This window comes from Pogona vitticeps, chromosome 3 (genome assembly GCF_051106095.1).
Source record: "Pogona vitticeps strain Pit_001003342236 chromosome 3, PviZW2.1, whole genome shotgun sequence".
Taxonomy (NCBI): Eukaryota; Metazoa; Chordata; class Lepidosauria; order Squamata; family Agamidae; genus Pogona; species Pogona vitticeps.
In genome coordinates, this window is record NC_135785.1 from 116,211,980 (window position 1) to 116,228,791 (window position 16,812).

General features: G+C 42.4%; 1 protein-coding gene across 5 annotated transcripts in view; it reads left to right on the forward strand.

Moving 5' to 3' along the window:
- Positions 1 to 13,578, forward strand: part of GBF1 (golgi brefeldin A resistant guanine nucleotide exchange factor 1) — a 128,637-nt gene extending 115,059 nt beyond the window's left edge. For 3 of the 5 annotated variants that reach the window (XM_078391145.1, XM_020791157.3, XM_020791158.3), the window contains 9 exons: positions 89 to 335; positions 2,698 to 2,900; positions 6,189 to 6,339; positions 6,939 to 7,069; positions 8,356 to 8,457; positions 9,638 to 9,751; positions 10,051 to 10,228; positions 10,991 to 11,128; positions 12,223 to 13,578. In XM_078391145.1, coding sequence (XP_078247271.1) covers positions 89 to 335; positions 2,698 to 2,900; positions 6,189 to 6,339; positions 6,939 to 7,069; positions 8,356 to 8,457; positions 9,638 to 9,751; positions 10,051 to 10,228; positions 10,991 to 11,128; positions 12,223 to 12,509 — 1,551 coding nt within the window. In that variant the 3' untranslated portion in view covers positions 12,510 to 13,578. The remainder of the gene's footprint in view (positions 1 to 88; positions 336 to 2,697; positions 2,901 to 6,188; positions 6,340 to 6,938; positions 7,070 to 8,355; positions 8,458 to 9,637; positions 9,752 to 10,050; positions 10,229 to 10,990; positions 11,129 to 12,222) is intronic. The other 2 variants (XM_078391146.1, XM_020791159.3) reach the window with 1 other exon arrangement.
- Positions 13,579 to 16,812: the final 3,234 nt, after the last annotated feature.

A 16,812-nucleotide genomic window follows, 5' to 3' on the forward strand; every position in this document is an offset into this window, starting at 1 on the left:
AGTCAGCATGGGGAACATCGTGCCTTCTAAAGGCTGTAACAAGAGAAGAAAGATACTCTGTGTAATTTCAATTTTTTCTGTTTCACAGGTTGGAAAGGATGACCTTGACAATCCAAAGACCATGACTGGACTGCCCAGACTTGGCAGTTCTCCCCTGGTGAATCAGTATAGTCTGACTGTGGGGATGGACCTGGGGCCACACAATACCAAATCTCTCATGAAGTGTGTGGAGTCCTTGTCTTTCATTGTACGAGATGCTGCCCATGTCACACCTGAGAACTTTGAGCTCTGTGTCAAAACTATCCGCATCTTTGTAGAGGCCAGTTTAAACGGAGGTGAGGCCAAATCTCATCTGTTAGCTGTTATGCTCTGGGGGAACTCTTGCATTATAAGAACAGCAAAGGGGAGATTTACACTCCTTAGGTTACTTTAAGACAAATGAGCTATACTAGCCTTCTAGATAACACCCCTCTGTGCAGGTTGTATGCCTTCATGTACCTGTGTCTTCTGGGTGGTATCACTGTATAGTAGCTTTTTATTGGTAAACACTAAAAGCCATCTGTCTGGGAATATCCACCAATATTTTGCTGTTTAATTATCTTTCATCTTTACTAGTCTAGAACAACTTTATTTATGAGAAATTGCATTGTGTTTTTTCCTGGTTATTTTATTTTATTCATTCATTCTGTACTGTGCTTTGCAGAATTTACTGGTAGCCTGTGTGAAAGTACAAGCATAATATCCAAGCACTGATTTCTCAACCTTTGACACAATAAATATCTTTGGGGTCACTTTCTGAAAGCTCTTGACTGAAGATCTTCCATTTTAGGGTGCAACTACACAATGGAAAAAATACAAATTGATCTGCTGTGAATTTGCACATGGGAAATTGGGTTTCCCTGGTTGAATTTGCTTTTAGACAGAAGTCGGAGAGAGTGGAGGAAATTGGCAAGCAGCACTTGTTAGTACCTTGTCAAGGCAGCTTCTGTAACCATCTAGATTTGCAGGAGTCAGCAGGGACAAAGGCATGCAGAAGTTGCCTTAACAAATGCAGACAAGGGCTGATTGCAGATTTCCTCCCCTCTCTCTGCTTTTTAAACTGGCATCTTAAATGAACTGAGACCCCTACAAGTGTCCCTTTTCTTCCTTTATCCCCAGACTCCTAATCACTAGTAATGTCACTTTTCTATGTTGGCACAAGCAATCACACTGCCTGAACTAATGTAAAGCATTTGTTGTGAAAAAAGTAGATACCCCAGTGGCAGTGGAAAAAAGTTAGGATTGTGGCAAGGGTCAAGTCTGGGCTGATTCTTATCAACTTGTACATCGTGCTGTCAATGGGAAAACAACATGAATCTGACCATTCCATTCCTGGAGTAGTTTACAATAATGTAGTCACCCCCTTAGACTGCTCCCACATTGTGCTAGTTTTGCAAGCGACAGCTATGGTTTCTGTTCTTTTAAAAATTTAAATAAGGTAATAAACTTTATCTAAGACTCTTAGAAAAGGGTAAACAGGACATTCCTAGTGAAACAACAAACTGCTAAAACTACACATTTGATCTAAGGAGTAGATTACCAAAATATATGAAAAGAGTAAAAACAAGTAGGCTGACGACAGCTCAGGCAACAACATCCATGGCCCAGGCAAGCACACAATCTCTGCCTTGCTCTGTCTGCCAATCTGCATCAGTGTGTAAATCTCTAGGTCAAGCAGAAGCAATTACCATATTTGCCGGCGTACAAGACGACTTTTTGGGCCCAAAAAACATGCCTCCAAATGGGGGGGGTCGTCTTGTACCCTGGGTGCACTGAATGACGCGGGGCTGCGCTGGCTGGGGAGGAAGGCAGGCGGGCAGGCAGGCAGGCAGGCAGTCAGTCAGTCTGTATGGAGGGAGGGAAGCACAGCCTGCCGTGCCTGAGCGGCTAGAGCCTGCCGCCGGACTGCCCGCCGCCCGCGCTGCTGAGCCAGCCACGCACTTGCTCGCCTGCCCCCGTTCGTTTCCCTTTTCCTTCTCCTCCTCCTCCTCCTCCTCCTCAGCCTCTTGCCTTCTTCCTCTCCCTCTCGCTGCTGAGCCAGCGCGCTCGCCCCCCTTCCCGTTTCCCTTTTCCTCCTCCTCCTCAGCCTCTTGCCTTCTTCCTCTCCCTCTCGCTGCTGAGCCAGGGCGCTCGCTCGCCCGCCCCCCACCCGTTTCCCTTTTCCTCCTCCTCCTCAGCCTCTTGCTCATCCTCGCCCTCTCGCTGCCATGTCTGAGCGGCCGCCGGGCTGCCCGCTGCCCCGCGCCGCTGAGCCAGCCGCGTGCTCGCCCACCATCCCACGTTTCCACTCTTCCTCCTCTTCTTATTGGGGGGTCGTCTTATACGGCAAGTCGCCTTGTGTGCGGCAGGTCGCCTTGCGTGCCGGCAAATACAGTAACCCATTTTTGTGGAGTCTTACTGGGAAGAGAGATAGAACTTATTCGCTCTAAAGTAGGCCATACTTCCAGGTAAGATCTATTTCAGTTAAAACAAACACATTAACACCATAATGATTAGAATGTAGATCTTGCCCTATACCAACAAAAGGTTTCAGCTTTCTTTTTTTGTTTTAAGAAGTTAAGAACTTGGATTTTCAAGTTATTAATGTTGCATTAAGATCTGATTTGGGGGCAGGGTATGTAGATAACCATGACCTAAAACAGTGTGTTGTGTTCATAGGGTGCAAGTCCCAGGAGAAGCGGGGAAAGAGCCATAAGTATGACCCCAAATCAACTCGTTTCAAGAAGAAAGCAAAGGAGAACTCTCATAGGCATTCGAGGGTGTCCAGCCAACACCAGCACCGCTCCCCCGATGAGGATGAGGATGAGGATGAGAGTGTCCCTGCTAGTTATCACACTGTGTCTTTACAGGTTAGTCAGGACGTAAGTATAGCCAGGATTTCTTCCTTGCCTTTCCTTTGTTGATTTTCCTAATTGCAGTCGCTTTGGGCTGAAGTTGAAAGCAACCTTGGAAAAAACTCTGTATCACCCTCTCCAGTAATAGAGCCATATCTGTTTACAGATGGAGTGACTGAAGAGTAACAGTAATTCTGTAAATGATAGAGAATTGAGACTATGGTGTGGGATTTTGTCTAGTAAATGACAAGATGGGTTATTGAAGTAGGCCATGCAATATTTTTCATGGGAGGCAAAGTTAATAAGGAATGTGTAGAATTAATGTTGTTTTTTAAAATCATGTGATGTTAAGAATGTTGTGGCTCTTGCATTATTATAGAGATTAGCACAATGCTGATCTTCATTGATCGATGAACCTACAGATCTGTTTGCTTGTTTTTTGGTCCTGGATCTACTGAGATTCTTTGAAAAAAGTGGTGGGCAGAGTGTGGCCAAGTACTCAGATTTGGCTTCCATGCATTTCCAAATTTGGGGGGGGGGGATCCATCCCCACCCTCAAAAGCACCCTCCTCCCTCTAGGGCAGTGATGGCGAAGCTTTTTGAGACTGAGCGCCCAAACTGCAACACAAAACCAACCACAACTGTCCTGAAGAGTCCCATTCCTCCCACTGCATAACCTCCAATGTCTGCCCAGGACGTTCCCTGCTCTGTCTCCAGCTGCAATCCTTAAAGGTGCAGGTGGCAGGAGCCGGGTGTTTCCATGCCTGGCGTCCACCTGTGTGTGTGTGTGTGTATTTGTGTTTGTGGTGGTGACAACCATTGCCATCTTGGTTGTCCCTCCCTTCCCAAGAGTTCTTCCCAAAACTGAGGATCAGAGGATGGGTAAGTATTTCTCAATGGAGACTTATGGCTCTTGTGCCCACAGAGGGCTCTGCGTGCCAGCTGTAGCACGCGTGCCATAGATCCGCCATCACTGCTCTAGGATATATGGCTGCCAGATAGTTTTTTTGTTTTGTTTTGCTTCATGTTGTTTTTGGACATGATTGCACTCTTGCCTTATACGATGGAAATATTTCCTCTAGAGGTGCAGATGAAACAAACATTTTACATTTTACAACATCAAATATTCCAGTTTAACTTTATTTACCTGACTTGATCTTCCATCACAGTACATGTTTTTCTCAGTGTACCTATTCTAAAGAATGCCTGTTATGACCCAACTACTGTTCATTAATTATCACATTTACAGTAATGGTCAGTATTCACATTTCTTGCATTTCTGTTCCCTGTCATACCAGCAATTACACTGATGAACTGGGTTGCAGTGAATGAAAGCTTATGACAAATTAAACATGTTAGGCTTTAAGGAGCCACAGGATTTTTTATTGTCTTTGCTGTAACAGAATAACATAGTTCCCCTTCTTTAACATTTTGAAAGTCATTTCTTTGTGTCTCTGGAGTGTGTGGATTTCAAACCAAGTGCTAGTCCAGTGTGGCAGGATTGTACCCACCCCACCCTGCTGCCACCACCATTTAATAGTACCCTGTGTTGTGCCATCATGGGTATGAAGGGGTGCCATTGACACCTGGATCCTTGAAAACTGTCCAGTCTGAATTAAAGGAATACATCTTTTGGGGTTTTATGACAATTACTGTGGTGAAGATAAAAGAATTGTGGAAAAGATACTGGAGAGTTCGTGTATTTGGAATATTTATTCGGAGTGAAACAGGGCTGTGTCCTCGCACCGACCCTGTTTGGGATCTTTTAGCTGTCATGCTGAAGCACGCCATTGGAACTGCAACAGAGGGTGTCTATTTCGGGACTAGATCAGATGGAAAGCTCTTTAATCTCTCTAGATTGAGAGTGAAGACCAAAGTCTAGCTGAAATGCATGCGGGACTTCCTATTCGCAGATGATGCAGCCATTGTTGACCACTCTGCTGAAGACCTTTAACAACTCATGAATCATTTTAGGAAGGCCTGCCAAGACTTTAGATTAACAATCAGCCTGAAGAAAACACATGTCATGAGCCAGGGCGAGGACTCACCTCCTTCTATTACCATCTCCACACAAGAATTGGAGGTTGTTCATGACTTTGTGTATCTTGGCTCAACAATCTCTGACACTCTCTCTCTAGATGTCAAGCTAGATAAACACATTGGCAAAGCAGCTACCATGTTCTCTAGAGACTCACAAAGAGAGTATGGCTTAATAAGTTGACGGCATACACCAAGATCCAGGTTTATACAGCCTGTGTCCCGATTACACTCCTGTACTGAAGTGAGTCCTGGACCCTTTGTGCATGGCAGGAGAGGAAGCTGAACATGTTCCATATGCATTGTCTGAAACGTATTTTTGGTATCACCTGACAGGACAAAGTTTCAAATAGAGTAGTACTAGAATGAGCTGGAATTTTTAGCATGTATACATTACTGAAACAGTGGCATCTACGTTGGCTCAGGCACCTAGAATGGCTGATGGTCAGATTCCAAAAGATCTGTATGGAGAATTAGTGCAGGGAAATTGCCCCAGAGGAAGACCACAGCTGCGATACAAGGACATCTGCAAGCGGGACGTGAAGGCCTTAGGAATGGACCTCAGCAGATGGAAAACCTTGACATCTGAGCATTCAGCCTGGAGGCAGGCATTACATCATGGCCTCTCCAATTTGAAGAGACCCTTGTCCAGCAGGCTGAGGCAAAGAGGCAGTCCGGAAACCAGCAAAATCAGGGAGCTGGACTGGGAGAAGATTGTATTTGTCCTCAGTGTGGAAGGGATTATCACTCTCAAATTGGCCTTCTCAGCCACATTAGACGCTTTTCCAAGTCCTCCGTACACAGCACATTACCATAGTCTCTCAAGACTGAAGGATGCCTAATCTAATCTAATTTCTGTTGTGATTAAAATGTGATATTTCTTGCCTACATATTTTTGTCCTTGTTAGAATATTCTCCTGTAAAATTGTACAGGCAAATTACCTAGCCAAGAAGCCAGATAATCTGAAGAAACAGAAGTGTATAAAACTGAGTCCTTTTCTCATAAACATGCTTCCTTAAACAAATTAAGAGTCTCTCCTGGGACTTCAGAATATGCTTTCAAATGAGTATCTTCTCTCAGTCCTGTGAAGGACATTGCCTATCTACTTGTTCTTGTTCCTTTCTTTTCTGATAATTGCTTAAAAAAAAAAGGCATCCAAGATGAAGATCACAGAGGTGCTTTCCTTTCACCCAGAGCATTGTCAAGGATGTTTTGTTTTGTTCACAGACAGACAGATTAACTATTGTTCTTTGCCTACTTTCCTTCTCCAATTGCAGCTGCTGGATCTAATGCATACTCTTCATACACGAGCTGCTACCATTTATAATTCTTGGGCAGAGGAACAGCACCATCTAGAGGCTGAAGAGAATAAAATTGAAGCAGATTCTCGGACCTTATGGGCCAACTGCTGGTGCCCACTGCTGCAAGGTAAAACTGGCAAACTCTAGAGTACAAGGACATGCAGCTGTGTCTATTGGAATGGAACATAAGAGAGCAGAAATGTATTTAATAGCCTTTCAGAGAAGAACAATATTACACAAAAGTTTCATTCAGACACACTAAGACTAGGGAAACAAAAAGCCAGATGCTATATGTTCTAAACTAATTGGTGAACAGAACAGAGATTCCTTATTTTTAAAAATGTAACTTTATTACTCTGTGCTAGAAACTGAAAGTGTTACATTTTTGGATCTCAGGTCCTGGAATTTCCCAGTCATCTTGGCCACTGACCACGCTAGTTAGGGCAACCTGTGAACTGTAGTCCAAAAAGTAACTTTCCCAACCTCAGCTTCATGCCAGTTGCACACATATACTTCTGAGGAGAATGTCAGTTCAGTTCCAACAGTATATTTCCCCTTTTTAAAGGGACATTTTGGCTTTGCTACATTTAATGAGCATCTAGCAATTCCATGACTTTTGAGAAGTGGGTGTAAAAGAGTAGATTGTTGATGGATATAAGGAAGGACTGAGCTGCTTTGGTGAAGAATGCAGATCCTCCCCTTCATTTTATCTTGTGTCCTATACAGGTATTGCCTGCTTGTGTTGTGATGCACGGCGACAGGTGCGGATGCAAGCCCTGACCTACCTGCAGCGGGCTCTCCTTGTGCATGACCTGCAAGCTCTTGATGCCTTGGAGTGGGAATCCTGTTTCAATAAGGTATTGTTATATTTCCAAGTCAACATGGAAAAGGGGTAGAGAAGCTTGTCTTTTCAGAGAAAGCAATAGGAATGTGAGGAGGAGGAGGATTGGATTCACTCTGCTTCTGCAGTCCTGACAGCCTTTAACTTCAGTAGCTTGCCACTACAAGATAATAGAGTTTCCTAGGCCCTGCTAGCAAGGCTCTGCCACTGTGACAACAAGCAATGACCAGATATGGTGGAGTGTTTTCTGGGCTGCAGACTGACCAGTGAAAGCATGGCTCCAGTAAATGTGCAGGCTGCACTGGGACTTGGTTAGCATTTTGGTTAGCCACAAATGCCAAATAAGCATTCATAGCTGGCCAAAGAAGGATTTTTTCTATGAGAGAAGGTGCTTTTGCAACAGGGTTATTGAAGTGCCATGAAGCTTCCAGTATGTCTGAGCAAGGGCAGAAAATGGTACATCTCAAAGAATCCTGTGAAGTGTGATTGTTATGAGCTGTCAAAGCTGCATGCCATCACAACTAATGAGGACAGGGATGAGGAGGAGAATGGCCATCCAACTCTTTAGCAAAAGATTTTTAAGGAAAAAGGGATGGAGGCAAGGGGAAAAAATACAGGCCCCATTTTTAAAAGTAACTGTTCTTACAATGACCTGCTGGAATGGGTGTTGATTATGCTGACAGTTGTAGGAGGGCCCAAGGTAGCTGGTGACTCAGCAGGGGGAACAGAGGAAACTTCTCCTCTTCTGTTCCTTTGCTGTGCAGCCTGGTGAAATGACTGCCACTAGGTGACTATCGGTGAGTTGGTTTCACCCTTTAGATTCTGAACAGTAACCATAGGATAAATATTTCTATCTTAGATTCTTTGAGGGATCTCAGGGGAGGCATTGCTTGGGGACACGGGGAGGTGCATTTGGCAGAACCAACACATGAAACCTCTGTCACATGGCTGCAGCCACCAAATATCCCAGCAGTGTCACAGTAAATCTCTGCATCTGGTCTCTCCTGGTGGTAACTATTTCACTGAAGGATGTGTTGCCAGTGTAAATCAGTGTAAAATAGCTAGCCTGAGGGAGTGTCTGAAAGGAATCAGCATAATTTTCTGCCTTGCAGGAGAAGACATATTTTAATGGCACAGCCTGATTTTTACATTGTTGCCCTCCAACTTTGCTGATAATGCCTTATCTGTTGATAGGTCTGTTGCCTCCTTCATCATGTTTTGTTTCATGCCAAGAATACAACCGCAAAAAGGCTTCCTGATCCTAATCTATGCTTTAGGTTTGTCTCTTCTTCCTACCTCTAGGTACTGTTTCCTTTGCTGACCAAACTCCTGGAAAATATCAGCCCAGCAGATGTTGGTGGGATGGAAGAGACCAGAATGAGAGCCTCAACTCTTCTCTCCAAGGTGAGAGCCTTCTTACTTCGCTTTTACAGAAGGTGAAACTTTCCAGTCTAATGTTTAGTACATCATATTAAATGTTCCGATAAGGTACATGCACTGTCTTCAGACATATGGGCAAAACCAGGCAGAATCTATCTGCAATTTCAGGTAGAATAAAGAGCTGCTTTTCACCTTTGGAGTGGTGCAACAGAGCGGCACCCCAGAGCAGCATTTGTAGGTTCACAAGGTGGTCAACAATGTGAATTCAGAAAAAGAGAAATACAAAATAATATGCAGCTTAAGAAGTCTGAGTTACTGGTGCCACAGGGGAAAGTGAGTGACAACTGAGCTCACCAATAAAGTCAAGATCTGTCCTGGACACTTCAGCCATGAGGGTGCCAGGGAATGCTCAGACTGAGATCACTCATTAGTATAGACATGCCCATGCAGCCACTGCTTCAGCCTTTTCACAGACTGTAGGATGAAGAGAAAAACCTGCAACAGTGTATTCTTGTACTTTGTTTTCTTTCACACAGCTTAGCTTCAGAAACTTTACTAGAATACTACTACACTGTTAGGATTGTGTGTAGATGTGATTGTGTAAAGCTGGTGGTGTTAGTGCACTTCAGAACACACAAACATACACCAATCGTAGCTGCTTGTGCTCACTGCCCTCATTTGAAAAAATGTTTGAACAGATCTGGGAGTGCAACTATAAAGCTAAAGTAAGTTGGAGCTAGAGTAAGTCCATTTGAATCAATGGAATTTACAGAGGAGTTGACTCACCAATTCCCTACTGATTCGATGGGCCTTCTGTAGTTGAGGTAGGAAGATTTCCGCCACTGTATTAGCAGTGGGGGTGAGGGTAGGGACTCATTTCCATTCACCGTACATACTAAAAAGCTTTAGAAAGCGGTATAGTTTTTATTCTAAATAAAATGTTGCAGAATTGTCTCTTGTGGTCACAGGATTTTAGATTTTATTTTAAACGAAGAAGGGAGCATTTAGGTCAATCTGAAAGTCAGGAAGACTTGGATAAGATGCAATTACCCTCATATTTTTGGTTCCAAAGGTTTGAGTTCCTATAAGGAAGAGTCATCTAGAAAAAGTAATTCTAGGTGTATCCTATTGAATAAAGACAGTGATCCTGGATTTTACTATCTCTCCCTTGGTCCAGCCCTTATTGAATTCTTTTCTGATCTAGGTTTTCCTGCAGCACTTGTCTCCGTTACTCTCCCTCCCAACATTTGCTGCTTTGTGGCTGACAATTCTGGATTTCATGGACAAATACATGCATTCTGGCTCCAGTGACCTGTTGGTATGTGTTTTGCTGCTATTTCAGCTTTATAGTAGCTCTGTTGGCCAGATCCAACTTTAAAACAAACGAAAACACCTTTTTTGCCAGTAGTCTCTTTTTATTCCTCAACCTTCCAGTTTTTAAAAATCTGTAATGCCTAAGGGTATCTTCTTTGTCTGTCATTTTCTTTTTTTACGCCTCTTGGCCTCCTGGGTGGGCCTGATGACCCTGCAGAGTAATCCAAAAAAGAGGTTTGGCCAAAGAGGAAAACAAGCACTGCAGTCTCAGATTTCACCGTTTAGACATGTCTTGTTTTCCAGCCAGAGGCCATCCCTGAATCACTGAAAAATATGCTGCTAGTAATGGACACAGCTGGAATATTCCACAGTGCTGACTCTCGAACAGGCTATTCAGATCTCTGGGAAATCACCTGGGAGCGCATAGATTGCTTTTTGCCAAAACTGCGTGATGAGCTCTTCAAACAAACAGTCATCCAAGGTATGCTTTGGATTCCCTATGTGTTATTGTAACAGTAATTTATTTTTCTGCCCAGAAGTGGGATGAAGCCATTCATCCAACTTGTACATATGCAAAATGATACCCAGATACTCTTCAGCATTTTAAAATAATTTAAAGACATTTTAAAAGTAATTTAAAGAATTACTGACCTGGGTTATATGCAACAACAAAAATATTCCCTTGTGGAATGGGCTTTCTTCTGATCCCTCAGAGTTCACATGTCAGCAGGCTGCATGTGAGTGCTGAGGAAAGGGGTTGAAGCATCAGGTCCCTCTGACTCTGTGAAGAGCCAGTAAGCAACCTTTGATATGTGAAAGGGGCAATCCAAGATAAGTAGCCTTGTCAGGAGTTTCCATCTGTAGCCTTTCACCCAGGAACCAGCGGTTCCGCCTTACTGACAAGGCAGGAATCAAAGGCAGTGTCCCACCCCATCTAGAAGCTGAGGTTGACTATGCCTCTTGCTTTCTTTGCCCAGAAAGGGATATGCACAGACACAGACAGACACTTCAAACTTACTATATCCTAACAAACACCCTATAGGAGGCTCGTGTTCAAATCTGTTTGTAAAGGCTAAAGGCATAATGTGTATGTGTATCTTTGCCCCACTGTGATTATAGAGCAGCCACATCTGACATGCACCTGTGCTGCATTTCATCTCGAAAGTCCAGTCTTGATTTTAAAAAGAAAAAAAAAACTTGTTTCCAAGATGTGTAAGGTTTTCTGTTTACTGCTTTTGTTTAGATCCAGTTTCTAACTTGCCAGCAGAGATGCATCCTCCAAAACCAACAGTATCTGCTGTGCCACATTCATCTGGAGGGGATGCAAAGCCATTCAGTCATTCAGCACCCTCTGAGAAATCTCATGAGCTGGCAGCACCAGGTGAGCTCTTCATCTTCTTCAAAAAAATGGCTACTTGCACTTGTTATTGCTACTTAGGTTCTCTTGTTGCTGCTGCTATTGTTATATTACTATTTCAACACTGCTATATGTGATGTTTTACAGCAGGCAGGGAAATTCAGCTCCTAGAGTTCCTCTCCAATGTTGAAAATAGAATTTCTGAACATGGAGGGTTGTACGTACAGAGACTTCTAGGGGGTGCAATTCTCCATTTAAATGCTATTTGTCCATTACTGTCGCCCACCTTATTTAACCCAAGTGCTAGAAGTGATCTTCTGGACATTGCTAGCTTTATAAGAACAGATAGGTAGAGTCTAAGCAGCGGAAGCAAATGTGATAGCTGCAGCCCCAGGCCCTGTATGGATTTCCATTCCTGTAATATAAACACAGGGGGCGGGGGGGGGGGGGGAGAAAGGAAGGAAGATTCCTATCACAGGTAGCTTACAGTCTGATACTGCAGGAAATCCAGCAAAAATAAGTGGGGATTGTTTTATTTATTTACTGTATAAAGTTTGCATCCTGACATTCCACTAAATGGTGCTGTTGGCCACTATTGATAGAAAGCAGAATGTAAAAGCAAGTAGGTAAAGCATCAACCAAAACAAAGCCAAAATTAAACAAAATACAGAAAACCACCAGCTGATTGCTTATTTACAGGAGCCATGACTAGGTTAATGAGGATGAAGACCTGTTTAAATAAAATCCCTTTTGATTGCCACCAGAAAGTCATCAGAGATGGAACTAGATAGGCTTCCTTGTAATACAAAACATATGAAAGCAAATAAAGTTATACTTAAGCTTCAGTTAGATGTTAAGCCAAATATTTCAGTTGCAAAGTGAGTTTTGAACAAGACTCTAAAGGAGAGAGGTAGCATTTGTGTTCTGGAAGGAGGTCCCAGTGTAGGGGAGCATCAAGGAACAAGAGACAGAGCCATTTAAACATGGAGCTTCCTGACAGACCAGTTGAAATTTAAGCAAGGCTAAGTCTTAGTGAGACATTAGGGAAGTGTTAGCAATTACTAGTTGAAGCCTAATGTCTCTTTTGAAATAATTAATTATCTATTCTTTTTCTGCAGACTCTGAGAGTGCCACAGGGTCTGGGCCAAGCTCCTCCCATCTCTCTGGACCACAGTTTCTCCCTCCAGCAGCACCTGTGAAAGTGAGCACAGGAAAAGATGCACCTCCAACAATGGCACAGCAGCCTCTTATTCTTCAGCCATTGGCCTCCCCATTACAGGTGGGAGTGCCACCCATGACTCTGCCTATTATTCTCAATCCAGCCCTCATAGAGGCCACCTCCCCTGTGCCACTCCTAGCCTCCCAACGGCCAACTGACTCCATGACAACTTCTGAAGTCAATTGAAGAGAGGAGTAAAAAAAAAAAAAGAACATATGGCTGTAGGGGTGATGATGGTAAAAGATTTTGGCCTGCACTATCTGGTAGAAGCCATGTTTGTAAGGGGAGACCAACAGCCCCCTTTTCACAGCGGCTCTTCTCCTCAGTGGATCTAAGGCTAAAATCATCCTCCCAGGTTATCTGTTCTAGAGCTGCTGGCTCCTTTGGCAGAGGGAATCTATGTGTGATGGCCAGTTAATCTTCTCTTTAAAGGGTGGTAGCCAGTCTTTCAGCATAGACCTTCTGCTGTCTATGATCCACAGAAGCTACCTGCAGCAAAGAGCAAAAGAGCCAGATCACTTCAGATATCAAGCCAAGGAGCTCCAGTATGGGTATACTGCTTTGCTTTTTGTAAGTGTTCTCTGGCACTGGCTCAGAACATAGCTTTTCCTAAGGCCACACATCAACTCTTCTGGGCTTCAGGCTGGATACTTTCATGTTACCGGCAGGCCTTCTGGGAGGAGCTGGAATCAAAATCAAAGAATGTGGGAAAGGCTTGGAGCAGCACAATATCGCTCTGTGAGTGCTTTAGTGAGCAATACCATCTTGGCCACCTTCTGCATTGGATGTTCTGCTCCTGTCACTAAGTCCTGTTGGACTGGGCTCCAAGCATTATAAACTTGTGCTTGTTGGCTCCTAGTGAGATAGTGGGAGTAAGGTAAATAGTGCCTGATGGGGTGAAAGGTTTCTGGATTTAGGTAGGGAGTTGCCTCTGCTGTGTATACTATAGCTGTTTGGGGAATGGGCTGCTAAATTTTCTTTACAGTCCTTGCTAGCAGTCTCTCACATTAGAAGACTGTCATTGCCATTCAGCAGAACTAGCCTCCTAGAAAAAAACAAAACAAAACAAAACAGAGAGTAAATGTAGTGCTTCCTTCCTCTTATGCATTAGGCTAATTTTCTCCACGTTTATTGCAGAATCCCATTTGGAACTGAAGCCAGTGTCTACTGTGTGTGTGTATATATACATACATGTATATATATATATGGGGTCAGTTGACTTTTTACAGTGGAATAAATATGACTTGTAAATGAAGTATTTGTCTTAGGAATTCCTTTGCCCATAATATGTACCTCTGTCCTTTTGATTGTGGATATATTTTGGCCATTAGAAGTGGGAATAAGATATTTCTTGGTCCATTTGCCACTTGCAAAGTGACTAACCAAAAGCCCCTGCCTTTCTTGTAGCATGTGAGATTCAGTAGGAAAGAATGGGAAAGACCACTAGTTGAGAATTTCCATCTTGGAATGATGGAGGGAAGGGTTAAGCTCATGCTCGCATGCATGCACACGCATGTGCACAGACACACGTTTTATCTGCCTCAAAGAGCACCTTTCAGAAATGACTTTTTCCTTGAAACAACTGCTATTTAAATATAAATACAGTATTGGTACATAATAAACAGTTATGTCTTAAACCTGAGATGTTACAGAAAAAGGCAAACATTGGACATGAATTGGTGTATTTCTTTAGTCACTCTGGACAGCAAATAAATTCTACACATACAACAAAATTGGGTAGGATTGAAGTGATTGTCAGTCTGAGGTGGTAGAATAAAAGGATTGTAACCACTTCAGACTGAATGTGAGAGCTGTGTTTTTCTGACATTCCCCTACTGGGAATTATTTTTCAAGGTGAAAACTAGTTTGATGAAGATATGTTGGTCTTGACCTCATGTTCCCAGCAAGGCTGGAATATTTATTATTATTATTTTATCTTGTAGAGAGTTAAATACTGTATACAGTATAGGGGAATTTTCCAACATTTGCCACCTGCATCCTGAAGTAGTCACTCCACTCTGCTACTTCTGTTGCACATATAAGTTACATTTAAGGCAAACTAATGTCACTCTGTTTCCATTTTCCAAAATGGCAGCTGTGTGAGTCTCTTGCAACAGCACCAACAAAGCACTCTGGCATCTTAAAGATTAAGCAAGTTATTACAACATTAGCTTTCATGGCCTATAACACACTACAGTAGATGGATGTTTCCTGCTCCTTAGAATGGTTCAAGTGCTTCTGTTCCTTGGAGCTAAAGCAGCTTTAGAGAGCTAGTTTCATGAACTATATTCACATAATGCTAAAATCCCACCTGGGGTGGGTGGGAACGCATTACATTAAAATCCTGTGTTGTGGTTCTGTAACCTTTAAAGATCCACAATAAAGCGTGTTCAGCCTCCAAGAAACAAGAAATGCCAGAGTTTACCAAAGTATGCATAGTGATGCCTTCTACCTCTCCAAAGGCTTGTGTTCCTGAAGAATACTGTTTCTTTCTAATTTAGTCGGTGCCTTTGATAGGATGTTTGTGACCACCTGTCACTGCCCTGTTCTTGGGAAAGAAGAAGAAACATTCTTTCTCTTTATACCTTTTCATCATTCAATTACAAACAAATTTACACAGAAAGAATCTGTTGCAGATGCTGAGAGAAGAGGTACATGTGAACAAGGGGATTTGCATTTAACCTTGCTTTTCCATTTCAACAGCTACAACAGATGTATAGATAAAAACATGTTTGTTGTATTTAAACGAGAATAGACAGTTGCTTTGCAGGCTCAGAGCAAAGTCATGTTAGGGGAAGTTCACAAGTAGGGAACAAAAGTGGTGGACATTCTGTTTAGTATCTGCCTCTTCCTATATAAAAAAGTTGTTCAAGCTTTGCTGCTCACTTAAATCCAAATATGTTATAATTAGCTAGTTTGAACTGAACAATATTCTGTGAACTATTGTTCTCAGTAGGTTGTGATTACTGTTCTAGGAGGTGTGGGCAATGTGCAGCCATTAGGCTAATTTTAAAGCCATCTGTAAGCAATCAGTGTAGACCTATGACAGGAGTGGCCTCCCTTCCCCAAAGAAAAAGAAGCGGAAGGGAGGGAGGGATGACGTGTAGACTAGTCTTCCTAAAATATCAGTGGACAATTTCCCAGAGATTCTCAGGCCATATACTGATGGAAGCCATTTAACCTTTGGTTCCTAATTACCATGACAGTTAACTCTCTACTGGGTAGTGTGAATTAAACTTCATTGTGAGATGAAGAATAAGTACGCCTGAGGAAAGTTTTCCTGAAATGAATTTTTTTTCAATATAAGATCAGTAATGTGTCCAATTAAAACAGTTGGAGAAAATGCTTTAAGGGAGACCACTAAATTTAGAACAGTTAAGACCAAGTAAAAATAAACACATATAAACACATTGAATTAAATTGGTTCTAGACTCATTGTCTAACCCAGCCCAACCTAACAATTTTCTATTATTAAGCAGCTTTTGTTTGCTTTCAGTTTGACTTATCCGACGCGCCAGATTTTTTCCTGCATATGTTTGTACCTTCAGCTCTGATTCTGAAATCTGCATCTTGATCAGATCCTTAGGTGAACATTTTTTCTTAAACATCAATTCTGCTTTTTAGCATTACTGATATACAGTACAAAATTAAAATGGTCGCAGATTTGGGTCATTAATACTTTCATTAGGAACACCAAAACATTGCAAAGGTGGGGTAAAGACAGCACAAGCTTTTAAGTTGACTAAAACTCTTCTATCAAGCACAATGGTACAAAAAGTAGAGGATAAAAATTATGTGAAAAAATAAAAAATCGGGTGTGGTTTATTGGCCATGTCTTATCTTTCTGTAGCTGGAAGTTGGTAAAGAGCAGAGGGGTTGAAATGTCAGTTTACACTGGTTGGGATGAGCACTAACAGAGTCTCTCTCTAAAGAGAGGTTCAGGCAAGTGCCCTGTGGTCTTTTTCAGAGGAAGAATCTTCTGGCTTGATTTAAGATAAAGGCAGAGAAAGAACATCATAGTCTCTCTTCCAGTTGAGTTGCAGGTTAAATTTTGGTGATACACTGGGCTAGGAAAAAAAGTTATCTCAGACTTTGAGGTAGTTGAAATCTCCACAGCAATATAAAAATTAGAGAAAGTTAACTGTTTTCTTCTGAAAGGCATGTAGCCCCACATACAATATAAGCAGTAATATACAAGATTTCTCCATCACCATACCATTCTCAAGAACATAATTTTTTTCTCATAGGAAACAACAGCAATCATTCACTCATATGTAAGAAAACACACTTGAATAGATGCCTGATGGTTCCACTCAGAATCAAGCTTACCTCTGCCTGCATAACCCCTCTCTGAGTTCTGCTTCTTTAGATTAACCCACTTACATGTTAAGCATTTATGACAGAACTGCAAGATTTCAGATTCTCCTGGACTTCCTGGTGACTTTTGATTTCCATAACCATGAGATTATTCTGGACTGGCAAATGTATA